This window comes from Diabrotica undecimpunctata, unplaced genomic scaffold (genome assembly GCF_040954645.1).
Source record: "Diabrotica undecimpunctata isolate CICGRU unplaced genomic scaffold, icDiaUnde3 ctg00000624.1, whole genome shotgun sequence".
NCBI lineage: Eukaryota > Metazoa > Arthropoda > Insecta > Coleoptera > Chrysomelidae > Diabrotica > Diabrotica undecimpunctata.
In genome coordinates this window covers 31,421-45,446 of record NW_027311993.1, presented here as the reverse complement: position 1 = coordinate 45,446, position 14,026 = coordinate 31,421, and the positions used below count along the sequence as shown (strand labels likewise).

The window sequence follows — 14,026 nt, the reverse complement described above, 5'->3', positions numbered from 1 at the left end:
TAGAACAAGAAAGTTTATAGTTTGTTGAATATCCGGCAACCCTGTAATTTTTCGGACCGGCATTCATGAAATGTTGGCACACAAACTGTCGATTTTCTTCTGATAAAAGAATAATTTCAGGTACTTACATATTCGATGCACAGACACTGAATTTAATTAACTATTTAATAAAATAAGTTATTTGAAAACTGCTTCTATTTGAGAAGCGTGAGAATTATAACTTGCTTCTATTTGAGAAGCTGAAAAATAAGTTTGACTTACGTGCTTCTATTTGAGAAGGCAAAGACGAAGTGATTTTAAGGGTAGTTGGGTTTGAATATTTTGAATCTTAAGAACTGACAGGCGCAGAAGATACAATGCAGCAGAAAGAAGGCGTGTCATGCTGATTGAATGTCTTAAAATTAGTGAGATATATTAGTGAGAATAACAATCATTATTAAAATTATTATAGAAGGACAAACTATTGTAGAAAATATAATTAATTTTCTACATACTGGGGGGCGGGGAAAATTTAAAATATATACAATGATCGAAACGACCGTTAAGAAAAGGTTTAATCAGAAATTGGAAGAGGTGCTAATTTTATTATGGGGCGAACATATTCACCTTCTGCTGTTTTTACACGTGCAGCGCGAACTTTACCATCCCTTCCAGTCAATAATTCCAATATTCTACCTAGTGGCCAATTTAAAGGAGGGCGATCTTCAGATTGTATGAGAACTAGCTGATTGATCGCCAAGTTCTGTTGGGGTAGTTGCCATTTGGGTCTATGCTGTAGACGGTGCAAATAATCCACAGACCATTTTCTCCAAAACTCTTGTTGGAGTTTGGAACACACTTTCCAATAAGAAAGTCGATTAGTAGGGGTCCTAGAAAGATCCCTTTCTGGGTAAGAAATAAGGGGAGCTCCAATCAGAAAATGACCAGGAGTAAGAGGCAAGAGATCATTAGGATCGTTAGAAAGGGGATACAAGGGACGACTATTTAATATGGCTTCAATTTGCACTAATAAAGTTGAAAGTTCTTCAAAAGTTAGGCAAGTATTGCCGAGCAATTTGGTTAAATGAAATTTAGCACTCTTTACAGCTGCTTCCCAGAGTCCGCCCCAATGTGGAGACCTGGGAGGGATTAATTTCCAGGTAATTTCAGTGGAAGAAAGAAAATTCTGAATTTCGTGATTATTTTCTTTGGATTTCAGAAATAAAGATAAGTCTCGTAATTGATTACGAGCTCCAATAAAATTGGTGCCATTATCAGAGTAAATTATTTGAGGATTTCCTCGACGACTAATAAATCGTTTTAATGAAGCAATAAAAGCTTCCGTGGACAAATTGGAGACAAGTTCTATATGGATAGCCTTGGTTACCATACATATAAAAATGGCTATATAAGCCTTAGTGGTAGGGGCCTTCCTTAATCTAGAGGAGCGAATCATAATAGGACCAGCAAAATCTATTCCGGTCTTAGAAAATGGACGAGCCTGTTGAACTCGATCCAAAGGCAAAGGGGACATTATCTGTGATGCAAATTGAGCATTAAATCTATGGCAAATAACACACTTTTTAATGATAGTTTTAATTCTTCGTATACCATTTAACGGCCAATATCGAAGACGAAAATTTCCAAGGACATTTTGAGCTCCACTGTGTCCTAAACGCATATGTTCCCGATTAATTAGTAGATCGACAACATGGTCATTTTCAGGGAGTAAAATGGGAAATTTCTGAGAAAAACTTAATTCGGTATATTCAAGTCGACCTCCTACACGGAGTATGCTATTTTCATCAAGGAAGATATTAAGAGGAAGTAATTTGGGAGTTGAAATAAATTTTCCCTCCTGTAATAGTTTGATTTCATTGGAAAAAGAATAAGCTTGAACCTGTTTTATAATAAAATCATGGGCATTCTGAAGCTCTTCTACTGTTAAAGGACTGCCAGAAATGTTTATCTTTTTAAATTTGAGAATCACTTTAAAACTAAAAGCGATTCCTTTTTGCATGCTAGAAAATTTCGAAAATTTTAAAAATATAGATTTCCAGAATTCTTCTCGCGATTCAGTAATGGGAAATGATACTTGCATACATTCAGGTACTTCATTTAGAAGTTCAAAAGAATCAATGGAATCAAAATCATTAGTTTGAGATAAAAAGGGAGGACCATGAAACCAGAATTGACGAACATCAGATGAAAAATTTCCACGCGACAAATGATCAGCGGGATTTAACGAAGATCTGATATGTCGCCATGTGGTATTCCTACTATTATCACGAACAGTAAGCACTCGTTTTTTAACAAATGGAGATATCTCTAATTCAGACCTTTTAACCCATGTTAAGGCAACTAATGAATCGGACCATAAATTAATGGACTCAATTTTGATAGTATCATGCAAAATTTGTATAATCCGAGAAGATAGGATGGCAAGTAACTCCATAGAGCACAGCTCTAATTTAGGAATTGTAAGTTTGTTCTTTAATGGATTGACTCGGGACTTTGCGGCAATTAATCTTGAAGAGAAAGTATTATCATTATAGCTAACCACAAGGTACACACAGGCTCCATAGGCTAGTTGACTAGCATCACAAAAGCCATGTAAGGAAATGGAACATATGGTTTTGTTGTCAATTAAATATCTAGGTATAGACATATTGGAAATGTCAGATAACAAAGAAAGAAACTTTTTCCAACTTTGCAAAATAGAATCATCAAAAATGGGCGTGTCCCAGGATATTTGGGATTGCCATAGTTTTTGCATAATAAGTTTTCCCTGCACGATTAGCGGATTGATCACACCCAGGGGGTCAAACACAGAAGAAATGAAAGATAAAATACTGCGTTTAGTTAAAACAGCAGGTTCTTGTATATTAGTAGTACGAATAAGTAAGAGGTCAGACAGAGGGTTCCATTTTAATCCTAGTATATTACTAGGGGAGCCATTAATATTAAAATCAATTTCGTAGGACGAAGTTTGTGATATCGTAGATAAAAATTCAGAAGAGCTGGATTGCCATTTATGAAGCTTAAATCCGTGTTTGCCCAAAATAGTATTAAGCTCCGAATATATTGTTTCTAGAGATGAAAAATCGTTAGTACCTGACAAAATATCGTCCATATAGGTTTGTCTAAGTAGAGCATACCGAGCATTAGGGAAGTTAGGATATCTCTCAGCGATATCCTTTAAGACACGCGTAGCCAAATACGGTGCACAATTTTGCCCAAAACTAAGACTTGAAAGTTGAATACAGGTGAAGGGATCAGAAGAATTTTCTCTCCATAAGAAATTTTGGAAATGACGTTGTGATGGATTTATATCTATAAATCTATACATCATTTGAATATCAGCACAAAGGACAAATTTGAAACAACGGAACCTACATAGTATGTCAAAGAGATTGTCCTGTACTTGGTAACCTTTTGAAGTTAGGTCATTTAAGGACACTCCGGTATCAGTACGGGCACTAAAGTCAAAAACTACTCTCACAGGCGTTGAACTGTGTTTCCGTATTACAGCTCTGTGGGGGATAAAATATTTAAATTCATTAGTAGGATGATTGTAAAAAGATAAAGGGATTACTTGAGCGTAATTTGAAGTAAGATATTCATATATAACATTCTTATAGTTTTGAAATAAAACTGAATCACAATTGAATTTTTTCTCAAGAGAGATAAATCTTTGGCGTGCCATGCAAAAAGACTGCCCCAATTTTGTGGGCATATTTTCAAGGAAGGGCATATCGACCTGGTAACGACCTGACGGTAAAATAATAGTGGTGTTTTTGAATATTTGTTCTGCAAGTTCTTCGCTAGAACAATGATTTTTTGATAGTGGAATAGTTTCTAATTCCCAGAAACTTTCCATACGACGGGTCAACTCATCTTCTCTTTCGAATTGAACATCATTAGTTGTAATAAAAGAATGAGAAACATTATTTTGGTTTGAGGAAAAATTTAAGCGGCTCCTAGGTATAGGACCGGCGATAACGTAACCGAGATAAGTTTCAACTAAAGAGGGGGATCTAGGTCCCATATTAATAATATTAGATTTAAGTAAATTAAAATAAATATCAGCACCAAGAAGTAAATTTATAGGTCCAGTTTTAAAGAAAAATGGGTCGGCAAGTTCGGGTATTATATGTTCATGTAATTTTAGAACCTCAGGAGATATAGAAAATTGGGGGAGATTATTTGTTATTTTGTTTATAACAGAACAAGAAACGTTAAAACTAATTGATGGGTTAACAAGAGAACTAAATTGTATATCTAGCACTTCTCTACTTTTAGCACAATTGGTACTACCTAACCCAGAAATATTTACAAATTGTGTTCGAGAGGACAGCTGCAAATTGTTTGCAAAGGAGCTTTCAATGAGACTCATTTGACTAGCAGAATCTAATAGTGCTCTTGCCACCTTTTGTTGACCATTAGAGCATCTGATATTTACAAGAGCTGTGGGTAAAAGAACTATGTTATCAGAAATAGATACAGTATGGAGTGAAGCCTGCTGAGATGAGGGATGAGCATATTCAATAAATTCATTACTTACAGGGTTCATATTTGGAGACAAAGATTTATTTACAATATGTACATTAGATGGTTCTGTCCCATGATTGTTTCCTCTAAAACGAGAGGTCGTATTTATATTTGGAACGTGATTGTGCGTCTGAGTACTAGGGGATGAGTTTGATTGATTATCAAAATGTAAATAAGTGTGGTGAGGTTTCCCACAAGTGGAGCATCTTTTTAAGGATTTACATTGCGGTATCGCATGAGTGTTACTGAGGCAATTTATGCAATATTTCTTAGATTTGACAAATTGATATCTTTCTAGGGGTTTTAAAGTTAAAAATTTCGAACATCCATAAATAAGATGATTAGACTCTTTACAATAAAAACAATTAGCACGGAAGTTGTAAGATTGACGTTGAAGGTTATTTACATTAGAAACTAATGAAACCTTATTTTTTCGGCTGTCAGTCTGCCTGGAATAAGATTTGGAAGAATTGGGTTCAAAAAGATTTAAATTTTCTAAAACGGATTGTTTTTTATTCAAAAATTCAAAAAATTCTTCCGCAGTAGGAATGATTCCTGTATCTCGCTGGCTCTCAAACGCTTTCCTAGAATTGAAGTCAAGTTTTTGTTCTAGCAAAAATATAATTAAACATTCAAATTTGATTTGAGGAGTATGACCTGTATTATTTATTAAATCGAAAGTTTTACGAGAGGTAATATAGAATTCCTTCAAATCACTTGCTGTGCTTTTTGATAAACTTTTTTGTTCTACCAAAGTTTGGTACAAAGAAATTAATAACTTAAAATTATCGTCATATGTCTTTTTTAAAATATTTAGAGCAACGTTTAAATTCTGATTAGTTAGGCTCAGACTGGAAATTAAATCTAAAGGAGGACCGCGCAGTAAGCTTTTTAGATAATAAAATTTTTCCCCGTCAGTTTTTAATTTAGAGTTATTCAGCACTACCGCTGAAAAAAGATCGAAAAATGAGGGCCATTCTTGAGCCAACCCTGTAAAAGGTTTAATGTTGATTTTTGGCAAAACAACATTAGAGGATTCAATAATATCACTATTGGATAATTTTTTATTAAGATTTTCAATCTTGGATCCAAGTTGCGCAATAGCAATCTCGAAACGATCTGATACTAAATTTTCTGCATTTACTTCTACATCGCTAAAATCTTCAAGTGCAATTATATCACTTTGAAGATTTTTGTAACTTTCGTAGGTACTTAAAATATTTTGAAGTTTTACATTTAATATGCAGATTTCCTCCGATCCATCAAGATTTTTAATATAGGATTCGATCCTAGACAATTGAATTTTACAACCTTTACGTTTATTTTTTATAGCGGTTAGATCCATTTTAAAATACGAAAGAATTAAAAGCCACTAATCAGAAAATAAGGAATGCGCTACGCAACAAATATATGTAAATAGAATATAAGCAAACTGGTAAAATTCAAATTAATTATTAATAATCATTAAAAACCTAGAAAATAATAGACAGAAAATAAAATATTACCAGTTAAAATGATAATATCAATAATAATATCACAAAAATCACAATGCAGATATCGATTATAAAAATAAAACAATAACAAACAGTTCAAAATATATAAAACGAAATATAAATACTCAATATATTATGTAGATAAATACTCAAATGCAGGTATGATCGTAAAAATGAATTCTTAAAACTACAAATTGTTTACGAAAACGTTTTAAAATAAACTTGCAAACATCCAGGTAGTGTTTATTTACCAAACACCCCAAAAGGTTCGTAAGTAGGCAGGTATAATCTTTCGGCAAGACTTATAAAATCAGTCACTAAATGCCGATAAAGCTAATGTTTTTAACACAAACACAACAGATGGTGTAGAGATAAAGGAACTGGACCGTTAGTTCTGTTACTATCGCGTACTTAGGGTTGATGCAGTTTCAACAGGGTTGCCGGTTCGCAAAAATTTCTGGAAACCGAACACTCCCGATAAAGTTTTAAAATTATTTTGTCCGTTATAAAATCACTGTCACTGTTTTGAGTTTTTCATAAAATATTGTTCAGGTGCACTCAAAGGTGATTAGCGGCATAAGTTTAGAAATTGATAGAACAATTGTGAGCAAAAAGTAATAGAATAATTATGATAAAAATGTCATTTTGACAAATAACGTGCTAGCTATTGAAAAGTAATAGAATTATTATTAGAGGAATGCCATTCTGACAATAAATCCGGCTCGAAGGACCAAAACAAATGTAGGGGAAAGGATGAGGTAGCTGGTTCGATGATTTAAAAGTAACTATTTGAAAAATTATAGTCCCACCTTCCTACATTTGGTAGATAAAAAATAAATAAATAAAACCTCGAAGGACCAGCGACCATTAGGTCGCAAAATTGCGGATTAGTAATAATATAGTGGATAGTAAAGTTAAAAGTAGAATAATTAAAATAAGAATTAAGCTAGAAGTATTTTTATTGTATTATTTACATGCATAAATAGTAGAATCGGGATTGCCAACAAATCACCCTTTTTAATAATAATAAAAACATAAATGTTCATATAAAATGTTCTTAAACCGCACAACTGTGTATATTAATAATTGTTCTTAAAGCTAAATACATGCGATTTATAGAACAAGAAAGTTTATAGTTTGTTGAATATCCGGCAACCCTGTAATTTTTCGGACCGGCATTCATGAAATGTTGGCACACAAACTGTCGATTTTCTTCTGATAAAAGAATAATTTCAGGTACTTACATATTCGATGCACAGACACTGAATTTAATTAACTATTTAATAAAATAAGTTATTTGAAAACTGCTTCTATTTGAGAAGCGTGAGAATTATAACTTGCTTCTATTTGAGAAGCTGAAAAATAAGTTTGACTTACGTGCTTCTATTTGAGAAGGCAAAGACGAAGTGATTTTAAGGGTAGTTGGGTTTGAATATTTTGAATCTTAAGAACTGACAGGCGCAGAAGATACAATGCAGCAGAAAGAAGGCGTGTCATGCTGATTGAATGTCTTAAAATTAGTGAGATATATTAGTGAGAATAACAATCATTATTAAAATTATTATAGAAGGACAAACTATTGTAGAAAATATAATTAATTTTCTACATATATATTTCGAATAATATTTGCATACCTGTGATCTATTCTGCATTCTGATAGTGCTTTTAAAATAGCAACTGTTTCGACTGTGTCAAATTCTTTGTGGAAGTCGACAAAGATAAGAGCAAGGGGTCTGTTATATTCGATAGACTTTTCAACTAGAGTTTTAAGGCATTGCAAATGGTCGTTTGTTCCGTGTCCCGCTCTAAATCCTGCCTGTTCTTCTGATTGATAGAAATCGAATTTTGCTTCTAATCTGTTTGACAGTGTTCGAGTAAAGAGCTTGTATAGGTGGTTAAGCAAACTAATTGGCCTATAGTTTTTGAGATCTGATTTATCCCCTTTTTTGTGGAGGAGGATTGTAACCAAATTCTTCCATGTACTTGGAATGTTTTCACTATGCAGACATAGATTAAAAAGTGTTTGGATTCGGGACATCAAAAGTGGACCTCCTAGTTTAATTGTCTCAATGACTACACTATCTTCCCCCGGAGCTCTATTATTTTTCATATTTTTGAGGGCATGTTGAATTTCCTCTCGTGATATATCTGGTATATCTTCGGATCCCAGTGGATCCCACAAGCGGCCCAGTGTAGAGAACACTGGAAAGAACTGAGGGAGGCCTATGTCCAGCAGTGGACGGGTTTGGCTGATTGATGATGATCTTCGGATCCTACATTATATACCTTTTGTATTGGTTGTTCGATGAGCTCTGGAATAACTTGACTTTTATATAATGTTTCATAGAAACTTTCTACTATATGTAATATGCTTGGTCTATCTGAGATAATATTTCAATTTTTGTCTTTAAGTTGGAAGATTTCTTTTTTGCCATTTTCCATTTTTCTCCTCAATGGTTTCATGCTTTTGTTGTCTTCTATAGTTTTTATAATTTTCTTGTTGTATTTTCTAATATTCCGTCTGATGGCTTTAGAGATTTCTTTATTGATGCTGTTTATATCTTGTGAGTCAACATTTCCTTGACTTCTGAGCATTCTACGGTCTTCCATTTTTTGTTTCGTTTCTTTACTAATTTTTTGTTCTTTTCCATGTTTAAAGCCAGATTTTTCCTGAGCTTGTGTTAATGTATCTACATTTCTTCGTTTAGGTTATTTACGTCTTCTCTTGTTGTATTGAGAAATCTCTAAATTGATTTAAGACTGTAACATCTTTGACTATATGTTTTTTGTCAGTGATGATGAAGTCGATCTCATTTTTTGTCTTACCATCGGGGCTCTTCCAAGTCCATCTTCTATGGATTTCCTTATAAAAGAAGCTATTCATTAAATATAGATTGTTTTCTAATAGGAAATTTAAGAGTATTTTGCCCCTTTCGTTTCTATCTGGTGTGCCAAAATTTCCGAGGGCATTTTCAGCTGGATCAGTGCTTATTCCTATTTTGGCATTAAAGTCGCCACATTTTACCGTAAAATGTTCTTGGTCTTCTGAAACAGCTGTGTACAAGTCATCATAGAACTGTTCTATTTCTTCGTCAGCGTGACTCGATGTTGGTGCATAGACTTGAATGATCTTTATGGAGTAACGGGTGTTTAGTTGTAATTTTGCAAGTATAACTATAACTATCGGTTTGATTTTATACCATCCCTAAAATCCAGGGATGCCACTTCCGCCATCCACGTCGCACCGAAGATCTTCTTCTCCGCCGTGCCTACCGTTGTGATCTTCACCTGTATCCCTAGGTAGGGGTCAGTGTTATACCCCACAGAACTGGGTCCCGATCTGGACTTGGCCATGTATTCACTCCGGCCTACTGAAATGATAGATGCCAATCCCCGCGACATGGACGCGCCAGATTGGAGTTACCCACGTGAGCGACAGAGAACGTGGCTCTGTGCTCCGCAAAGAACATAACCTATGTATAAAGAACACCTTTTTCAAACTACCTAAACGGAGATTATTTACATGTAAATCTCCAGCAAACACTCCCCGTAATATCGTCAGAAATCAAATTGACTACATAACTATCAGTGAGCGTTACAGAAATGCAGTAAAGTCTGTAAAAACTCTTCCTGGTGCCGATGTTCCATCTGATCACAACCTGTTGTTAGCAGAAATAAAATTAAAACTTAAACGGATAAAGCAACAACGATCCTATAACAAACTGTATATGGATTTTATTAGAAACAATAGCCAGATGATTGCAAACAATTTAGAGAGCAATTTTGATAATTATGAATAACAAGAATCCATCGAGGATCATTGGAACCAAATCAAAACGATTATAAGCAACTCAACTCCAAACTTAAAAGAGAGCAGTCAAAAAAAGCAAAAGTCGATGAACGATAAGATTTTGAATTTGATCGAAAAAAGACGCAATTTTAAGAACCAAAACGTAGAAATGTATAAAGTAATTAATAAAGAGATAAGGACTAAAATAAAATCTGCAAAACAAACATACTTCGAAAACAAAAAATGTTCAGAAATTGAAGAATTACAGGGAAAACATGATTCATTTAATATGTATAAAAAAATAAAACAACTGACAGGTCAGAACAAAAAACAGGCAAATAACAACGTTGATAGAGACGGAAAACTGACTATCACTAATTCGCATAAAATAGACAGATGGAAAGAGTATATTGAGGAACTGTTTAGTGATGAAAGGCCCGAGCTTAAAATTAACGAAGTAGTTACAGGACCTGACATAACTATGGACGAAATTGAACAAGCAATACGATTAGCAAAGGTGTATCAGGTGTATCAGTATAAAGATATATCAGGTGTTGAATCAATAATTAGAGAGTAAAATTTCGCTTTCTGTAATTTGTTCACTCTTATGAGTTGCAGATATTTCAATACAATAGAAATAAATTCATCACATATTGTAGGGATAAATAATTTATTATACCAGTTAGATTGAACTCAATAAATATTCCAAAGCACCTATTTAATTACCATTATTTTCACACAAAATCATTTTTACCACGAAACGTTAAAGTGTAAGAAATAAATTTGATTGTCGCTACCATAGGTAAAAGTACTTCCCTTCAATATATTTTTTTCAAATATTATTTTTAAACACGTGCATAGTAAATAGGAATGGGAACAGTATATCCTCCATACATTAAATATATCAATATCGCTCAACAGTATTAGTACAGCATATTAGCACGTATGTAATATGATCCAGAATATATTACATACTAAAAAATACTATGTCTAAGTAGCCATTGTCAAGATCAATAGCGCCGATATAGGTAGTTAAAATTTTGAACACTTATTTTAACTGTTTATTATCCATATAAACGACTTGTGACTGAAATTACAAACTTATTTACTCTGCATAAAGATATTCTTTATTACCTACAGTTATTAGTACACAAATCTGATTCGAAATATCGTCGAATAGTAATAGGCTGTATATAAAAATTAAATTTTTCATAAAAAGTAAATGATAAGCCATTACTTAAGGGGTCAAAAGAAGGAGGCTTCACGAAGATTAAAGTACTAATGAGACCATTGCAATCGGACGTACCCTGGAGAATGATTAACTAATTAATTGGCTAATTATTCAATCACCCGTGCAATATGATTTTGTCTAATCGAACCTTTTAGGACAACCTATTCTAATTATGTTTATAAAAATTGAGGGTATATCTAGAGATAAAGAAACTTTACTTCACTAAAACTCATAGGTAAGACATGTGTCTAACACAAATGTGACGTATTTCTAGTGCAGATAAAACAATGTGATAAATAGAAAAGTGTTATCTTTGCCGGCAAAGAAGCAAAGAAAAACTCAAAGTGAGAGAGGAAAAAACCAGTCAGCTGAGAGTACATAACATACTATTGGTCTGATAATAGTTTTGTAGACCCTGATTTGAATGTGTGTTGTTGGAGCGAAACACATAATCGAGTGAAAAATAAGCTTTGTTTCCCTTTACTATTCTTCTTTGGATTTCTGGCTCTTCTGTTCCATCCGTGTTTAATGTAACTCCTAAATATATGAAACTTTCTACCGTTTCAATATCGTCCTCTAATTCAACTGTGCGTCTGTTTCCCCTAGCTCTTGCCTGTATTAACTTTTTTGTCTTTTGAATATTTATTTCTAGTCCGGTCTCTTTTGTCTTTGATTTTAATTGTGAATATATTTCTGCCGCCTCTTCTGTTCTGCAAGACATGATGCTGATATCATCGGCATAGGGCAATCTGTATTGATTTATTTGTTAGGAGATTACCTCTTCCAATAATCAGCTGTCTTATCACATATTCCAAGGTCAGGTTGAATAGTGTCGGTGCAAGCCCGTCTCCTTGCTTTAATCCTTGGGCTATCGTAAAATTTTCAGTGAGCTAATTTTGGACTCTGACAGTTGCTATTGGCGAATCCATTGTTGTTTTTACCAGTCGGATGTATTTTTGGGGGATATTAAAGCTCTGCAATATTTGATATAACTTGTTCCAATTAATTAAGTAGTAGGCTTGTTTGAAATCTATGAATATGTTGTGGACGTCAATGTCGTATTCCCACGATTTGTTTAAGATTTGTTTCACTGTGAATAGTTGGTCACTTGTAGATCTTCCTTCTCAGAAACCGGTCATTTGTTTAGTATGTAAGTAAAAATTTTGTACGCCGTGCACAAGAGGGTTATGCCGCGATAATTTTCGCATTTTAGTTTATCCCCTTTTTTATAAATTGGGCATATAATCCCGGTTTTCCAATCATTAGGGATCTTTTCATCATTCCAAATCTTGTTCATGAGCACATGCATTTGTCCTACTAGGTGATCGCCACCTAATTTATATAGCTCAGGTGGGACGTTGTCAATACCTCGAGCCTTATTGATCTTTCGTGCTCGTATTGCCTGTTTTACCTCTTCCATCGTTGGAGGTTCTATATTTTCGGTGTCTCCCTCATTGTGATGCATGTCAATATGATCTTCATTTTCTTGTGTCCCTAAAAGAGTTTGGAAATAGGTTTTCCAAACTGATTTTATTTCTTTTGGACCACTGGTTATTTGTCCATCTTGATTTCTGCATAGATTTGTTCAAGGTTTATATCCTTCTCTTAAATTGCGTAGATATCTGTACGCCTGTCTTATATTGTTGCTCTGAACATTTTCTTCCATTTTCTGTATATTCCGTTTTCGTATTTTCTTTTCTTTGTTTGGCATATTTTATCTGCCCTCCGTCTTGAATCTTGGTAACTTGCCCTTCTTTCTCTGGTTCTTCTTTCCATATATTTCTTGTGTTCTTCATTTCTTTTCTGTATGGCCTTATTACACTAGTCATTGAACCATTCCCTTTTTTTATTTTTCTTCTTCTTGCCTATGATTTTTCTTGCTGCGTCAATAACTTTTGTTTTGATTGCTTCCCAATGTTCTTCGGTACCTAGTGCTGTCAGTGTTTGTGTTATTTCTCTTTCATAGTTCTGTGTGAAATCTTGTTGTTTAAATTTTTGTATATTTAGCTCTTCTGTTCTTTGTTCCTGTCTTTCTTTCCTGTTTCTCTGAACTCTGCATTTGTATTTTATCTGTACTAGAAGATGGTCAGATCCGCAGCATGCTCCTCTTCGACTTTTCACATCTTGTATGCTTGTTGCGGCCCGTTTGTCTATCAAGACATGATCAATTTGGTTAGCGGTTGTTCCTCCAGGCATAATCCATGTCGCTATGTGTAAATAGGTGACGATAAAAGAAAAGCTTTCTATGATCAGTTAGGTGGTAGACTTAGAAATATTCCAATTAAGAAATGACTCATAATAGAAGGTAACTTCAACGCTAATATAGGCTAATTAGACAGAGGAAATGAACATATAGATGGAGGATACGGCATTGGAACTAGAAATAACGCAGCAGATAATATACTGGAATTAGCAGTAGCACTAGGTATGGCCACTGTTAGTAAATGCTTTTAAAAGAGAGAAAGTCAACTTACCAACCAATAGAAATATTAGAAAATCAGTTTAAATTCACGCAAGGCAAATCAACAACGGATGCAATTTTTATCATAAGGCAAGTAATGGAAAACTAATGTTAGAACAGGTGAGGGTAAGACTGATAAATTTAATTTAAGAATAGTATTGCATCAGGGGTCAGTGCTAATCCCTTTTCTCTTCTAATTAGTGTTGGAAAAATTAATGAAAACATGTCAAGGAGATATTCTATGGTGCCTGATGTATGCTAACGATGTGGTGTTAGTAAGAGATAAGGAGAGAGAATTCAATTAATGATTGAGACAATGAAGATGGGCGCTTGAGCAAAAAGGTACTAAGGAAGACAAAACCAGAGTATCTAAAGTGTGCATTTAAAAATTAACTTCAACTTCACTTTAAATCAGGTTGTAATGTTGACCGGTGAAATTATTGAAAAAAAAATCGTTTTAGGTAGGAATCTAGATTTGATGTTACAAAGCAATGGGGAAATAGATGGAGATATAGTAGACT

General features: G+C 34.0%; 1 protein-coding gene across 1 annotated transcript; it reads right to left on the bottom strand.

Moving 5' to 3' along the window:
* Positions 1-553: 553 nt before the first annotated feature.
* LOC140431427 (uncharacterized) lies at positions 554-4,552 on the bottom strand. The gene has a single exon (XM_072519356.1). The coding sequence runs from the start codon at positions 4,550-4,552 to the stop codon at positions 554-556; it is 3,999 nt and encodes a 1,332-aa protein (XP_072375457.1).
* Between the last annotated feature and the right edge of the window lie 9,474 nt (positions 4,553-14,026).